We start from the raw sequence: 14,809 nt of genomic DNA, 5'->3' as shown, positions 1-14,809 counted from the left end.
CATTCCCAATAGTTTTTGATTTTTCAAATACTTTCAAATTTACACCGGGATTGTGGCGCAGCTGGCTGAGTGTCAGCTGCATTAAGATCACTCTGACGAAAAGGTCATGAGTTCGAAGCCAGCCCGGGTTGGAGTGGGTTTCCAACCAACTGTGTAGCCTGTTGTCGACCTTTGCAACCTGAAAGACAGTTGCATCTGTCAAGTAGGAAAATTAGGTACCACCTTAAAGTGTGGGGAGGCTAAATTAACTAATTTATGAGGCCATAAAAAAGACTCCAGCAAGCACTCCAGCAAAAAGCATGCAGGGAATGCGAAAGTACTTCATCAGCTCCCCTGGCGGCCAGAAAAAAGTTAAATATAGCCTCTGTCTATGTCTGTATATGTTGTATGTCAAAAATTGGCATTGAATGTTTGCCATATATGTGTACACTGTAATCTGCCCTGAGTCCCCTGCAGGGTGAGGAGGGCAGAATATAAAAGCTGTAAATAAATAAATAAATATTTTGAACCCCCGGTGGCGCAGTGGGTTAAATTGCTGAGCTGCTGAGCTTGTTGACCAAAAGGTCACAGGTTCAAATCCAGGGAGCGGTGTGAGCTTCCGCTATTAGCCCCAGCTCCTGCCAACCTAGCAGTTCAAAAACATGCAAATGTGAGTAGATCAATAGGTACCACTCTGGCGGGAAGGTGACGGCACTCCATGCAGTCATGCCGGCCACATGACCTTGGAGGCGTCTACGGACAACGCTGGCTCTTCGGCTTAGAAATGGAGATGAGCACCACACCCCAGAGTCGGACACGACTGGACTTCATGTCAGGGGAAAACCTTTACCTTTATCTATGTGGTATTTTAACTATGCTTTAAATATGATGGCTATGTTATTACTGTATATTTGAGTAAAGAATAAATAAGTGAAACACTTTTTAAAAAATCCCAGTGTCATCAGTTTGCGTATCTGCTGAACAGAAGAAGGGGGACAATTTGTTTGATAAGCAAGTACACATCACCCCCTCTATGGCTTCCTTGTTCAAGAATCACCCAAACCTCCCCCTTGGCTCTTCTATCTGAGATCCTTCAGCTGTCTTGTTTAGGACTGAAGGAAGGTAGCAAGTACCTGTGTATAATGATACGCCCACTGGCACAGAAGCACGCCAGGCATGCACTGTTACACAGAGTCACCACGTCGGCTCGCAATAGAAAGGATGTGTCTGCGACATTGTGAACATAGAGGCATGTCTGGGAAGGCAGTGAGAATACTTTGGCTTGTTTCTCTGAGCAGATAATGGCAAACTGGTGGTCTCCCATGTCCTGGGAGCATGAAGAATGCAGGACAAGTTTCCTTTTCTTTGTTCTTTCACTTTCCTCCATGCTGTTTGGATCTCTCCAAGCTTCGTAAGGCGGATGTATTAATGTCCCCGAGCAATCCAAACATGCAAAAGTTAACACTGCTCCCTTCAATGAGAGAAATGTACCTATAAAATAAAATTTTCTCATGTTATATCTTTCAGTTCTGTTTGTTAATTTATTTTATTAATTCATTTATACAACAGAGAGGAAAGAAACAAAGATATCTAATCACCTCTCAACAAAAGATTGCTCCAGGCACTGCCAGGCAATCAAATGCTAATCAAGGTGGTCAGTTGAAACATTCACACCTAGCTCCAGCAGACAAGAGTCCTTTGTCTCACCCTGGTCATTCCACAGATATATAAATCCTTTTTCCTAGTTCCAACAGACCTCACTACCTCTGAGGATGCTTGCCATAGATCAGTGGTTCTCAACCTGGGGTCCCCAGATGTTTTTGGCCTTCAACTCCCAGAAATCTTAACAGATGGTAAACTGGCTGGGATTTCTGGGAGTTGTAGGCCAAAACACCTGGGGACCCACAGGTTGAGAACCACTGCCATAGATGAAGGCGAAACGTCAGGAGAAATGCCTCTGGAACATGGCCGAATAGCCCGAAAAAACCTACAATAACCCAGTAATATCTATCTATCTATCTATCTATCTATCTATCTATCTATCTATTTTCAAGGACGGCTACTACATCTAATGAGCCGCATTATGCCTACCGATGATGGATCTGGACCAAACATGGCACATATGTCCATCATGTCCAATTTAAACTACTGGCGGGGTTTTGGGAAGGGGTTGACTCAGGATGATGGGAGTTATAGTCCATCCACATCCAAAGAACCATGTGTATCCTACATCCAGGGAGTGCTGTGCATTTCTAATGGACCATTCATAAAATCCGGAACCAAACAATGACTACTTCTGGGTTGTTGTAGGTTTTTTCGGGCTATATGGCCATGTTCTAGAGGCATTCTCTCCTGACGTTTCGCCTGCATCTATGGCAAGCATCTCAGAAGTAGTGAGGTCTGTTGGAACTAGGAAAAAGGGTTTATATATCTGTGGAATGACCAGGGTGGGACAAAGACCCTTGTCTGCTGGAGCTAGGTGTGAATGCTTCAACTGACCACCTTGATTAGCATTTGATGACCTGGCAGTGCCTGAGGCAATCTTTTGTTGAGAGGTGATTAGATGTCCCAGATTGTTTCCTCTCTGCTGTTTTGCTGTTGTAATTTTAGAGGTTTTTTTTAATACTGGTAGCCACTCTAACAACATGGTGGTTGTTAGAGTGGTCCAGCATTTCTGTATTATCAAATAATATGCTGTGTCCAGGTTGGTTCATCAGGTACTCTGCTATGGCTGACTTCTTTGGTTGAAGTAGTCTGCAGTGCCACTCTAACAACCACCATGTCAGACTACACAGAGAAGCCATTGAAATCCACAAGCATGTGGACAATTTCAACAGAAGGGAGGAAACCACAAAAATGAACAAAATCTGGCTACCAATATTAAACAACTCTAAAATTACAACAGCAAAACAACAGAGGGAAAACAATCAGAGACACCTAATCACCTCTCAACAAAAGATTGCCCTGGGCACTGCCAGGCCATCAAATGCTAATCAAGGTGGCCAGTTGAAACATTCACACCTAGTTCCAGCAGACAAGAGTCATTTGTCCCACTCTGGTCATTCCACAGATATATAAACCCATTTTCCTAGTTCCAACAGACCTCACTACCTCTGAGGAAGCTTGGCATAGATGCAGGCGAAACGTCAGGAGAGAATGCCTCTAGAACATGGCCATATAGCCCAAAAAAAACCTACAACAACCCAGTGATTCCGGCCATGAAAGCCTTTGACAATATATTGATTTATTATTTATTTATTAAATCACTATATTGATTTATTATTTATTTACTATATTTATATCCCACCCTTCTCAATTCCGAAGGGGATTCAGAGAGGCCTTACAATCGGCAGCAATTCAATGTTGTCAACAGACAATAGAAAATAAACATATACATTAAAACAAAATTAAAAACAATAAAATATTAAACACAATATTAAAATCCGAGGACATAGTCAAAAGCCATTCCAGTCATTACTGAACATAAGTCTACTTTACTTATTGCACAGCACTACTAGTGAGGGCCATAGCCAGAAAAAAATTTCGGGGAGGGTTGACAATTTCGGGGGGGGGGGTTGAAAATTTCGGGGGGGGGTTGAAAATTTCGGGGAGGGTTGAAAATTTGGGGGGGGGATTAAAACTTGCCTCCTAACTCACGCTGAAGCAAAGAGCACAGCAGGGGGCAGAGCAGCCTTCAATAGCCTGCAACTCCACCCCTGTCAACCACCTCCACCAAGTCTGGCCTCCTTAATGAGAGCATTCAACACACACACACCTAACTTGGTTGCTTCACTACATCAGCTATTGCTGCAAGTAATGACAGTGTGAATAAATTGTCAATATTTGCTTGAGATAGTGCTTACAGTTCTGGAGGGACTCTTAATTTCTTGCATCTCATAGACTTAGCATGGGGATTTGGTTAACCAGTTAAAATTCATGAGTAAACCAGGTTTTTTAAAAAAAATCTGAAACATTTCGGGGGGGGGGGGGGTTGAACCCCTAAAACCACCCCCTTGCTACAGGACTGCTACTAGTCAAAAGCTTGGTTCCAGAGCCATGTTTTTACTTGCTTCCTGAAGGTCAGGAAGGAGAGGTTGACCTGATTTCACTGGAGAGGGAGTTCCATAGCTGAGGGGGCACCACTGAGAAGGCCCTGTCTTCATCCCCACCAACGGCACTTGCGAAAGAGATGGGACCGAAAGAAGGACCTCCCCAGACGATCTTAAGCTCCAAGATGGTTCATAGAGGCAGATACGTTTGGACAGATAAGCTGGGCCAGAACCATTTATACAAGCCCCATGGAGAGCATGGGTACATGTGGACATTAAAGTGGAAACAATAAGTATCTAGGAACAAAGATTCTAACCCCAAGTTACTCTTAACACTGAGTGAGAGCTTGGAAAGTTTACTTCTTAAAAATAATTACATCCTAGTTACTCATTCAAATGACTCACTCCTTAAAATGATCAGAAACGTTAACTAATTGTATTACTTGTTGTGTGACTCATTGCTTTTCTAGCATTTGTAGTTACTTTTTTGAGGAATAACCTCTTGGGATTCAGAAGAGAACTGCATAAGACTTGGACATGTCTTATAAAAAAGCCTGGGAAGACACATCTTGAGTTCAACAAACATGGTGGACTATTTCTACATTTTCTACATATTTCTATGGCCCTGTTTACCTCTCCGAACGTATTCTCCCCTACGAACCATCAAGATTACTAAGATCATCTGGAGAGGCCCTGCTCTCGGTCCCTCACAAGCGCGCCTGGTGGGGACGAGGGACAGGGCCTTCTCGGTGGTGGCCCCGCGACTCTAGAACTCTCTCCCTCTGGAGGCCAGAACCGCCCCATCCATCCTAACATTTAGGAAACGGGTGAAGACGTGGCTGTGGAGTCAGGCCTTCGAGGAATGAGGCAACACCATAGGACTCTGGATGGAAGTGGATATAGATCCATCTTAATAGGACGACTGACCACTGTAGTTTTATATTTAGTGTTTTCAAAGTTGTTTTGTAATTTGTGATATATAATATTTTAATGAATGTATATGTTTTTATGGCTGTAAACCGGGCTGAGTCCCTCAACGAGGTTGAGAAGCTCGGTATACAAAACTGTGAAATAAATAAATAAATAAATAAAAGATATTACGGAAATAAAGGACTCTTACCACTTGGAGATGCTGTTACTGGCTCAGCCTGCCTTAATTCATCATCACTAGGCAGATTGAGGGACACAGTTAAGACCACTCCCAGACCTGTCCCAACCCAAAGGCAAGGAGATGCTGTTGTGTCATTCTTCCGTGCAAACGACTCTGTGAAGTATAAAGCTGTAATCGTTTCCTTAGTCTCCTTATCAATACTGGAGACACTAGAGCTTCGAGAATGACTGATGGAATTTTCTCTGTTATCTGTTTAAAGAAAACAACAGGTATTAATATGCAAATTGGCCTTGTACCAAGACAGACTGTCAGTTCATCTAGCCAGGTATTAACCTGTTTAGCAACAGCTGTGGCTTGCTACTAGAGATGCCTTTCAAGTCAGGGGTGGCTACCTTGTCTGTGGGTCACATAATGGGAAGCAAACACACTAGCTCTGTATACAGCACCAGTTCTTATAGCTCGGCATTCAAGAGTTCAGTGGGATTACAAGTCTCTAAGTAGGAAGCTGAAGGACCTTGGGGAAACGTGGTTATTTCATCAGTCATTTTTGTCAAAGGACTGCAGTGAACCACTGGCTCTGTAGAGGGAGCCATCAGGAAAAAAATATGGTTTCTGGGGGAAAACAAAGAGATGGGCTGTGCCTCCTGTAGTTGTTAGGGATACTGTATATTTACCAAATGACCAGCCACTGCCAGAAGGGACAGAGAGCTTCATCTATGCTGATGATCGTGCCATTACCGCTCAAGCAGGGAGCTTTGAGATGGTAGAACAGAAGCTCTCCAAAGCTCTAGGTGCTCTTACTGCCTATTACAGGGAAAACCAACTGATCCCTAATCCATCTAAAACACAGACATGTGCCTTTCACTTTAAGAACAGAGAAGCATCCCGAGCTCTGAGGATTACCTGGGAAGGAATCCCACTGGAGCACTGCAGTGCACCCAAATACCCGGGAGTCACTCTGGACCGTGCTATGACCTACAAGAAGCACTGCCTGAACATCAAGCAAAAAGTGGGCACTAGAAACAATATCATACGTAAGCTTATTGGCACAACCTGGGGATCACAACCAGACACAGTGAAGACATCTGCCCTTGCGCTATGCTACTCTGCTGCTGAGTACGCATGCCCAGTGTGGAACACATCTCACCACATAAAAACAGTGGATGTGGCTCTTAATTAGACATGTCACATTATCACAGGGTGTCTGCGCCCTACACCACTGGAGAAATTACACTGCTTAGCCGGTATTGCACCACCTGACATCCACTGAGAAGTAGCAGCCAATACTGAAAGGACCAAGGCAGTGACATCTCCAGCTCATCCCTTGTTTGGGTATCAGCCAGCACGTCAACAACTTAAATCAAGAAATAGTTTTCTAAGATCTACAGAGACACTTGCTGGAACACCTCAACAAGCGAGAGTCCAAAAGTGGCAGGCTCAAACCCAGCACCTCAATCAATAGCTGATACCAGTTGAGAGACTCCCTCCTGGGCACACAGAAAACTGGGTGACTTGGAAAGTGCTGAACAGACTGCGCTCTGGCATCACGAGATGCAGAGCCAACCTCAAGAAATGGGGCTACAAAGCTGAATCCACGACATGCGAGTGTGGAGAAGAGCAAACCACAGACCGCCTGCTGAAATGCAACCTGAGCCCTGCCACATGCACAATGGAGGACCTTCTTATAGTAACACCAGAGGCACTCCAAGTGGTCAGATACTGGTCAAAGGACATTTAATCAACTACCAAGTTTGCAAAATACTATAGAATCACAATACTGGAGATTTGGGTGATGCCTTTTCAGCACAGATGGCAAAATGTTCAAAAAGGATAGGGATTATTGTAATGGGAGATTTCAACAACTCGGACATCTGTTCAAGTCAAGAGTGTAAGGTCCAAGAAATTGCTCACTTGCTGAAAATTTCATTGTCCAGAAAACAGAGGAGGCAAGAATGGGACCAATTCTCATGAGCTTACTATTAACCAAGAGAAATGACCTGATCAATGTAATGAAGTAGAGGGAATTTTGCATGAGAGTGACCATGTTCTTTTGGGATCAGAAGAAAAGGGAAGCTAGATATGACACACACTTTGAACTTTAAGCTAATTCGGTAACTTTAGGAATACTGGGTAAGATCCCATGGTTAGAAATAGTTAAAGGAAATCGTCTCTAAAAATTGAAAAATTAACGATATAATTGAAAGGAATTACAATGAAGAGGAAAAGTAGAAAGTTTCTAAAGGGTGAATGTACAAAGAAGTTTACAATGAACTGAGATTTAAGAGAGAGGGTTTGGCCAGAGTAGTATGTGCCCTGGTTATTTTCCATTTGTGACATACTCTACGTGGGACTGATTTTGAAAAGTTATCAGAAACTTCAGCTGGTACACAGAACTGCAGCCAGAATGCTAACTTGGGCTGACTACAGGAAACACGTGACTCCCTTGTTGTAATAGCGCCAATGGCTGTAAGTCGATTTTCAGGCACAATTCAAGGGACTGGTTTTTGGGTTCAAGCTATTTGAATGAGCACATCTGATAAAATAAACACAGAAGTTAACACACAATTTTAGTATTCTTGTTTGCCATAGAAAGGTATTATCACAACATGGATTTTGGAATAGAATAAGTTTAGAGCTAAAGAGTGCATACTTTGCTTTTTTTTGAAAGGTGCGTAACAGCATATATCTATGGACACTGACCTTCTGTTGTGACAGGTAAAGAAATTTCCATGCATGCTGCAGATTGTGCTTTCCTAAATGGAGGCTTTCCAGGACCCCAGCGATTTATTTTTGTAATATCTGCACTGGATAGCCGTTTTGCAGAGCTGCAACTGTGGGAAGTCGGGCTTGTACAGTGCCCATTTACAGGATCTGTAATGAGACATTAAAATAGGAAGGCACAATCAGATTACAGGTAAATTACATATTATTATCCAATGTGCAACCATTTAACAATCTCCCCCAATATTCTTCACTTTACTTCACTTCACTTTATTTCTTAATTAGTCGCTCTCCACCAAGGTGCTCCGAGCGACTTACAATCTAAAATAGCATTTACACAATATAAAAACATTCAACATAAAAACATTCAACAGTGACTATTTGGCAAATTAGATCTGATTACTTAAATGCACAACCAAACAGCCAAGTCTTGAGTGCCTTTACAAAAGGTCACAACTACGACATTGCTCTAATGTATGGAGGCAATGAGTTCTGTAGACATATTCATACTGCTAGTTGGGGAAACAACGATTCTTATTGGAAATTCTTGTTTTCTGTATAATTTGGGGCAGGAGAGCATCCCAAAGCCTTTGAAATAGACAAGAAGCAGTACCATTCCTCATTTCTCCAGAAATGTGTGTCCCATTCCCCTTTCATTAGCCAACTGTGTTCATTCTACAAATCAATATGCTAAAGAATATACATCTCTGGCAGCATCCAGAACGGAAAAATACATTTATCTTAAAGTGCAGTGGTAGCTAGGACCAAAGTTCCCAGACAGAGTGCTAAATGATCAGGGATTGTGGGCAAAGTTATCTAAAATGTTTGAAGAGTGTTAAGCAGCCCATCTCAGCCTTTGTTCTTATCCACCTCTCACCAATGCTTTGTGACATTGTGCAATGAAACCTTACAAGTCTCCTCAAGAGAAACACTGCCCCTAAAGCCAGCAGCCCTAGCTGCTGCTCCGAGGGAATCTGCCATGACTGCTGAAGGGAAGGATTTTTCTCCAGAACTCTGCACCATTCTTTTAACTCTTGAGACAATACAGAAGCAGAAACCTTCCTGCCCAGCATACTTATCCTGCTACGATTTGGATTAAACTGAAATGCTCTTCTAATATTTAATGTATGGCAAGTTTTCCCTAAGAAGAATATATCTAGGGATCCCTTGGGGGCTCCCTGCAGGGCATTCTGCTACAGGGAAAATAGCTGTATATGTTTTACCAAAGGAAAATAGAATTTCAAAACATGCAATGACCAAAACAGTGAGTTATGATATTGTAGTCAGATATATGTAGTGAATCCACTACCAGTTAGGCTTAGAAAAACCTAGGAAGAGGTAGGCCCAAGAGGTTTGGGTGCCGGAGGAATCCATTTTGGTCACTCTTAGTAAGAGCAGCTTTGGAGGGAAATGAGAAAGGAATGTGATTGACTAGGTTAGAGTGGGAGGCAAGAGGAAACGGCAAAAGGAAAAAATGTCTTTAAGGAGAGGTTTTTAAATCCCTGTGAGGAGATTGAACTTGGGTGTCGAAGGAAGAGGGTGTTAGGAGATTAGAGGGTTAGAGAGAGAGAAAGGCCTGAGTTTGGCCAGAGTTACTAGCAGGGATAACTAGTAGTAAGTTAACAGCTAATAGGAAGATAGCTGGGAAGTAGAAAGATAGATCCAGGTTAGGACTATATGTGCTGCTTTAAGAATTACTGTCAGACAAACTATCCTGTCAGTATTCTTGTGTGGAGGGAGAGAGTTTCTTGTGTAACTAAGTCAGAACTATTTATGTAACAACACGCTTTCAAGACAAATCTCTGAAACAGCCAAGCTTTGTACCTGAATTGCTCCTGTTCTTGTAAATAAACTTCATTGTTTATTTTTCATTACATCTGACTCAAGTGTGCCTCTGTGCTCAAAGGTTCAAAAGCATCTTTAAGCAGAAAACAAGAACTAAATGGTGGCAGTGTTTGTTTTAGAGATCTTTAAAGACTAACACAAGCCTGAGGGCTAAAATCATCACACTATTTCACAAGATACCCCAAGTAAGCCAAGGGCTTATCAGCGCTTCTAAGTGGGTGGGTGCCCACTTAGTGTGCTTTCAAAAAGGGGTTTTCGGCCAGGAAGAAAGTGCCAGTTTTCTATCACAGCCTTCTGTTTTTGGTGGGATTATTTTAATCTACTTATTATAATATACACCTACTTATTATAATATACAACAATGTACTAATAGGATGTCAGACCTTTTGTCCTGAAGGCAATAAATAACAAAATTTTGTGCACAAATAAGATTACTTAAACTGGCAGACCCACTTATGACAACACTTCAGCTACAAAACCCATCTGGCTTCAGTTATGACAAAACAAATTTCTTGGACTAATGGTTTTGAGGGAACAGTGGTTCCAAGAGTGATAGGATTATCAGAAAAGCAACAGAGAATGTAATCGTTTTCACAATATAGTTCTTTAGTTATATTATTCCCTAACAAATAAAAGGTCTCATGTTTGACGTCAGAAGATATTCTTCATTGGAAACCCTCTCCTATGAAAAAGCAAACTAAGAAATCAAAAGGTTCTCCAAAACTGTTGAGATTTTGAATTACATTTACCTGAAGTTGTGGGGGACTTACACCGCTCCAGCTCCAATGAAATTGGACCATCTGATAGTTCAGTTAGGCCTGGAAAACAAAGTAAAGAATAATGTCAATTTGGACTCTACTTCAAAAAATCAGTCACTCCACAAAATCTTAGTGCTGAGCCAAAGTGTGTCTGCACCTCTCCCCACTTTCCTTTCCTCCGTGTCTGTATCTCTCCCTGCATCTTTCCTTTCCTTCATGTCTGACACTTTAGATATCGTGGCTCAAGGCTATGCAATCCTGATATTTGAGTGTGATGAAGTAGCATTTTTTTTTTGGAAGAAGGCCTAAAGACCTTGTAAAACTACAGACCCTGGGACTCCATGGCCCTGAGCCAGGGCAGTTAAAGTAGTGTCAAGCTGCATTCATTCTACAGCATAGATGCATTCCAAGTTAGCTGAGACAAGAGGAGAGGCTCCATGAAGGAAGGTTTGCCTATTTCTCTGGTATTCCTTTCCATTGCTGGAAGCTTTGGCAGAAAAACAAAAGTGTTAGTTGTTTTTAAAGATGCTGTTGTAAGCATGCAGCAACTGTAATGCACAGCTTTTTAAGCCAAATTACAAAACGTGCACTTTTTGCCACTGAGCATTACACCCTGAGAGGTGGTGTCATTCCCCTCATGTACCAGCCAGCAGTGTATGATTGTCTAGGCTGTTCCAAATTGCATACAAATGTACCTATTCCAACTTAGATACAGTTTCAACTTAAGAATAACCTATCTTGTTCATAACCCAGAGACTGCCTGAATATTAGTTCAGAAGATGTGGGGGGTCATACTGTAGTGTACAATCAACATCACTTCTTTCCTCCATCTCACTGCACACTCCTTTCTGAAGGCACGTTCTCAAATCTCCTGTGCACACTTTTCCTCTTTCTGTGGCTTGTGTTGCTGCCTGCTGTAGATTACACTGCCTTCTATGTTTTTCCAAGAATACTACTGTCACTATTATTGCCTGAGCACCCCCTCAATAGTTTCTAAACATGTTCCTAAAGTTCCCGTTCCTCGGCTTCCCCAAGGAGTAAAAAAGAGAAAGGGTATCCTTCCGTACAGATTTCCCACCCCATCTTTGGATTTTTTAAAACCAAAGTCTAAGTTGTAGATGTCTAGATATTCCATCCCTGCAATGGTTAACAAAAACTGAAGATCAAAGAGGGCATTAATATTATGGCAAGGCCAAGCTATGATCAGTGGTACCAACATTTTAGAGGACAAAAGCCACAGACACCTTTGAAGGGGTTTATTGTATCTTTATTTAACATACTAGCAAAAACATACTCTCCTAGAAATCCTGTTCAGGCACACAGACAAACACAGAAAAAACTGAACAGATGTTGAATTTTGTCACACAAGCTGTTAGTTATTTTTAAACTCTTTTAAAAGCTACTTCAGTGTGTTGTAATTACTCTTGATTATTTGCTAAAAGCCATGAAACTGTAAAGCCTTAGTCCTACTTAATGTCAATGCAGTCTGTTCAAAATAAATAAAATAATTGCTGGATATGACAGTTGCCAATCAGTACCGTTCAACTGCATTGTTGCTGAAGAACAATTTTTCCTGAAGCTTTTTGTGAATAATAAAATGGTATGTTGTAGCAAATGTTAATCTGCAGTGGGTTAACCTCCAAATTTATACACATATTTTTGGTATTTCTACACTGTTTTCCATTCTGTGGCTTGCAAACCACAGTTTCCCCAATGTATTGTTGAAGGTTTTCATGGCCGGAATCACTGGGTCGTTGTAGGTTTTTTCGGCCTATATGGCGTTTCACCTGCATCTATGGCAAGCACCCTCACTACCTCTGAGGATGCTTGCCATATATGCAGGCGAAACATCAGGAGAGAATGCCCCTAGAACATGGCCATATAGCCTGAAAAAACCTACAACAACCCACAGCTTCCCCACTTCACGTGCAACAGCAAACAATAGTTTATCTCTCATCTGGTGGAGGAATCCCAATTTCATAGAAGTGGGAGGGAAAAGAGGGATCAGCAAGCACAAGACACGTCAAATTGCACCAAACATACACAAACGGATCCAAAGTGTGGAAAACATGCAAAAACCTTTTAGACACCCATGTAGACATGTCTTAGAACTATGTGTAGGGGCAGCGCTCTCAGACACATGACTATACATGTTAAAAATGTTAAAGACAGCCCCACACTTAATGCAGTAACATAAGCCTATGTCTATGACATGGTGGATAATTTTCTGGTGCCTGGATTCTTGTAAACGCCCGTTTTGACAGCTTCTGACTCTCAGAATGAAACAGCTAGTAGAAAATCTACTAGTTTTGTATTAATTTAAAAATGTTTCAGCTAATGCAATGTGATGGAATAATCTACTCCATATTCTCATGGGTGTTCATTTTTTCCTCACTATTTTAGCAGGAAACACAGTCAGAGCGAAGGATGATGAGATGAATACCACAATCACAACAAAAGATGTTTCATGTTTCACTCCAAAAGGGAAAGACAGCATGCAAGCTGAACAAAAACAGATTCATATAAATTCACATACCAGACTTGACAAGCCATCAATCTTGACAAGCCACCATCTTAACACAAACTTACTCTGATAGGATGTACGGATCCGTTTCGTTAAATCTGGATAAAAGTTAGACAGGCCACGCATGCAAAAGTTGTCTGTGGAACATGCCAGAACATCGTCAGCAGGCAGAGGAAAGAGAAAAATACAAAACAGTCCAAAGTGAAAGGAAATGATACTACAACCAGGATCTATTTAAGCCCAGCTGGAGTTCTTACGTATGCTTGAGACTTCTGACCTCCTAGTCAGAAGACAAATTTGAAATTAAAAAAGTGGGAAAGATGAGAGAGAAATGACAAGAGGGTGTGTGCATGTTAGATGTAATATCCTTTCTGAATAACTTGACCAGGCTTTCTGTTTTAAGAATTTGTAAAAATTGTGTGAGCCTTTCTCAGCAAAATGTTACTCTAAAGCAGGGGTCCTCAAACTTTTTAAACAGAGGGCCGGATCACTGTTCCTCAAACTGTTGGAAGACCAGATTATAATTTGAAAAAAAAAACCCCATGAATTCCTATGCACACTGCACATATCTTATTTGTAGTACAAAAAAACCACTTAAAAATAACACAATAATTTAAAATGAAAAACAATTTTAACAAATATAAACCTATTAGTATTTCAATGGGAAATGTGGGCCTGCTTTTGGCTGATGAGATAGGATTGTTGTTGTTGTTGTTGTTGTTGTGTGATTTCAAGTCATTTCAGACTTAGGTTGACCCTGAGCGAGGGCCGGGTAAATGACCTTGGAGGGCCGTATCCAGCCCCCGGGCCTTAGTTTGAGGACCCCTGCTCTAAAGGTTCAACTAAGACTTTAGCCCAGGGGTCCACAAACTTTGTAAACAGAGGGCCAGGTCACAGTCCCTCAAATTGTTGGAGGGCCGGACTATAATTTGAAAAACACATGAATGAATTCCTATGCACACTGCACATATCTTATTTGTAGTGCAAAAAACACTTAAAACAATACAATGATTAAAATGAATTACAATTTTAACGAATATAAACTTATTAGTATTTCAGTGGGAAGTGTGGGCCTACTTTTGGCTGATGAGATAGGACTGTTGTTGTTGTTGTGTGCTTAGGTTGACCCTGAGCGAGGGCCAGGTAAATGACCTTGGAGGGCCGTATCCGGCCCCCGGGCCTTAGTTTGAGGACCCCTGCTTTAGCCAATGAATTTGGCTTCCTATAGGATACTTTAAGGCCCGTCTTCTACTGCTGATGTTATGATTTTAATCTACTTTGGCCTACAGTATATGACTTTATCATAGGTTTCCTGACAAGAAATATTCAGAGGAGGTTTGCCCTTGCTTTCCTTTGAGCATGAGAGAATGTGACTTGCCAAAATGTCACCCAGTGAGTTTTCAATGCAAAATAAGGATTCGAATGTTGGCCTCACTAAGTCCTAGTCTAACACTCAAATTAACATACTGACCCTCCCCATCTTCTACAAATCCTCTAAAAAGAAAGACAGAATTTCGGGGGGGGGGCTGAAGCCCCTCAAGCCCCCCCTCCCCCAGCTACATGCCTGATGCGGAGTGTCTTGAAGAGCTGGACATGTTTAGCTTGCAGAAGAGCAGGGTGAGAGGAGACATGATCACCATGTATAAATAACCGCCTTGAGTCGCCGATTGGCTGAGAAAGGGGGGGGGGGTGACAGAAAAAAACCCCACAATTCTCTCATAATTCTATAACTCAGAACCATCCACTGAAATCATACAATGAGAGGAGAGTCATGATAGAATCATAGAGTTGGAAGAGACCTCATGGGCCATCCAGTCCAACT

The 14,809-nt window shown here is 41.8% G+C and overlaps 1 protein-coding gene across 2 annotated transcripts in view; it reads right to left on the bottom strand.

The window, feature by feature from the left end:
* The window catches only part of STXBP5L (syntaxin binding protein 5L), an 86,074-nt gene that overhangs the window by 10,499 nt on the left and 60,766 nt on the right, over window positions 1–14,809 (bottom strand). The window contains exons 19-23 of one of the 2 annotated variants that reach the window (XM_060763389.2): window positions 13,053–13,124; window positions 10,455–10,523; window positions 7,840–8,010; window positions 5,149–5,388; window positions 1,113–1,470 (exon numbers count right to left, since the gene is read on the bottom strand). In XM_060763389.2, the coding sequence (XP_060619372.2) occupies window positions 1,113–1,470; window positions 5,149–5,388; window positions 7,840–8,010; window positions 10,455–10,523; window positions 13,053–13,124 (910 nt within the window). The remainder of the gene's footprint in view (window positions 1–1,112; window positions 1,471–5,148; window positions 5,389–7,839; window positions 8,011–10,454; window positions 10,524–13,052; window positions 13,125–14,809) is intronic. The other variant, XM_060763390.2, reaches the window with a different exon arrangement.

The sequence above is a fragment of the Anolis sagrei genome, chromosome 2, assembly GCF_037176765.1.
Source record: "Anolis sagrei isolate rAnoSag1 chromosome 2, rAnoSag1.mat, whole genome shotgun sequence".
Taxonomy (NCBI): Eukaryota; Metazoa; Chordata; class Lepidosauria; order Squamata; family Dactyloidae; genus Anolis; species Anolis sagrei.
The sequence above is the reverse complement of the archived record's forward strand: the minus strand, read 5'-3'. Positions and strand labels throughout refer to the sequence as shown.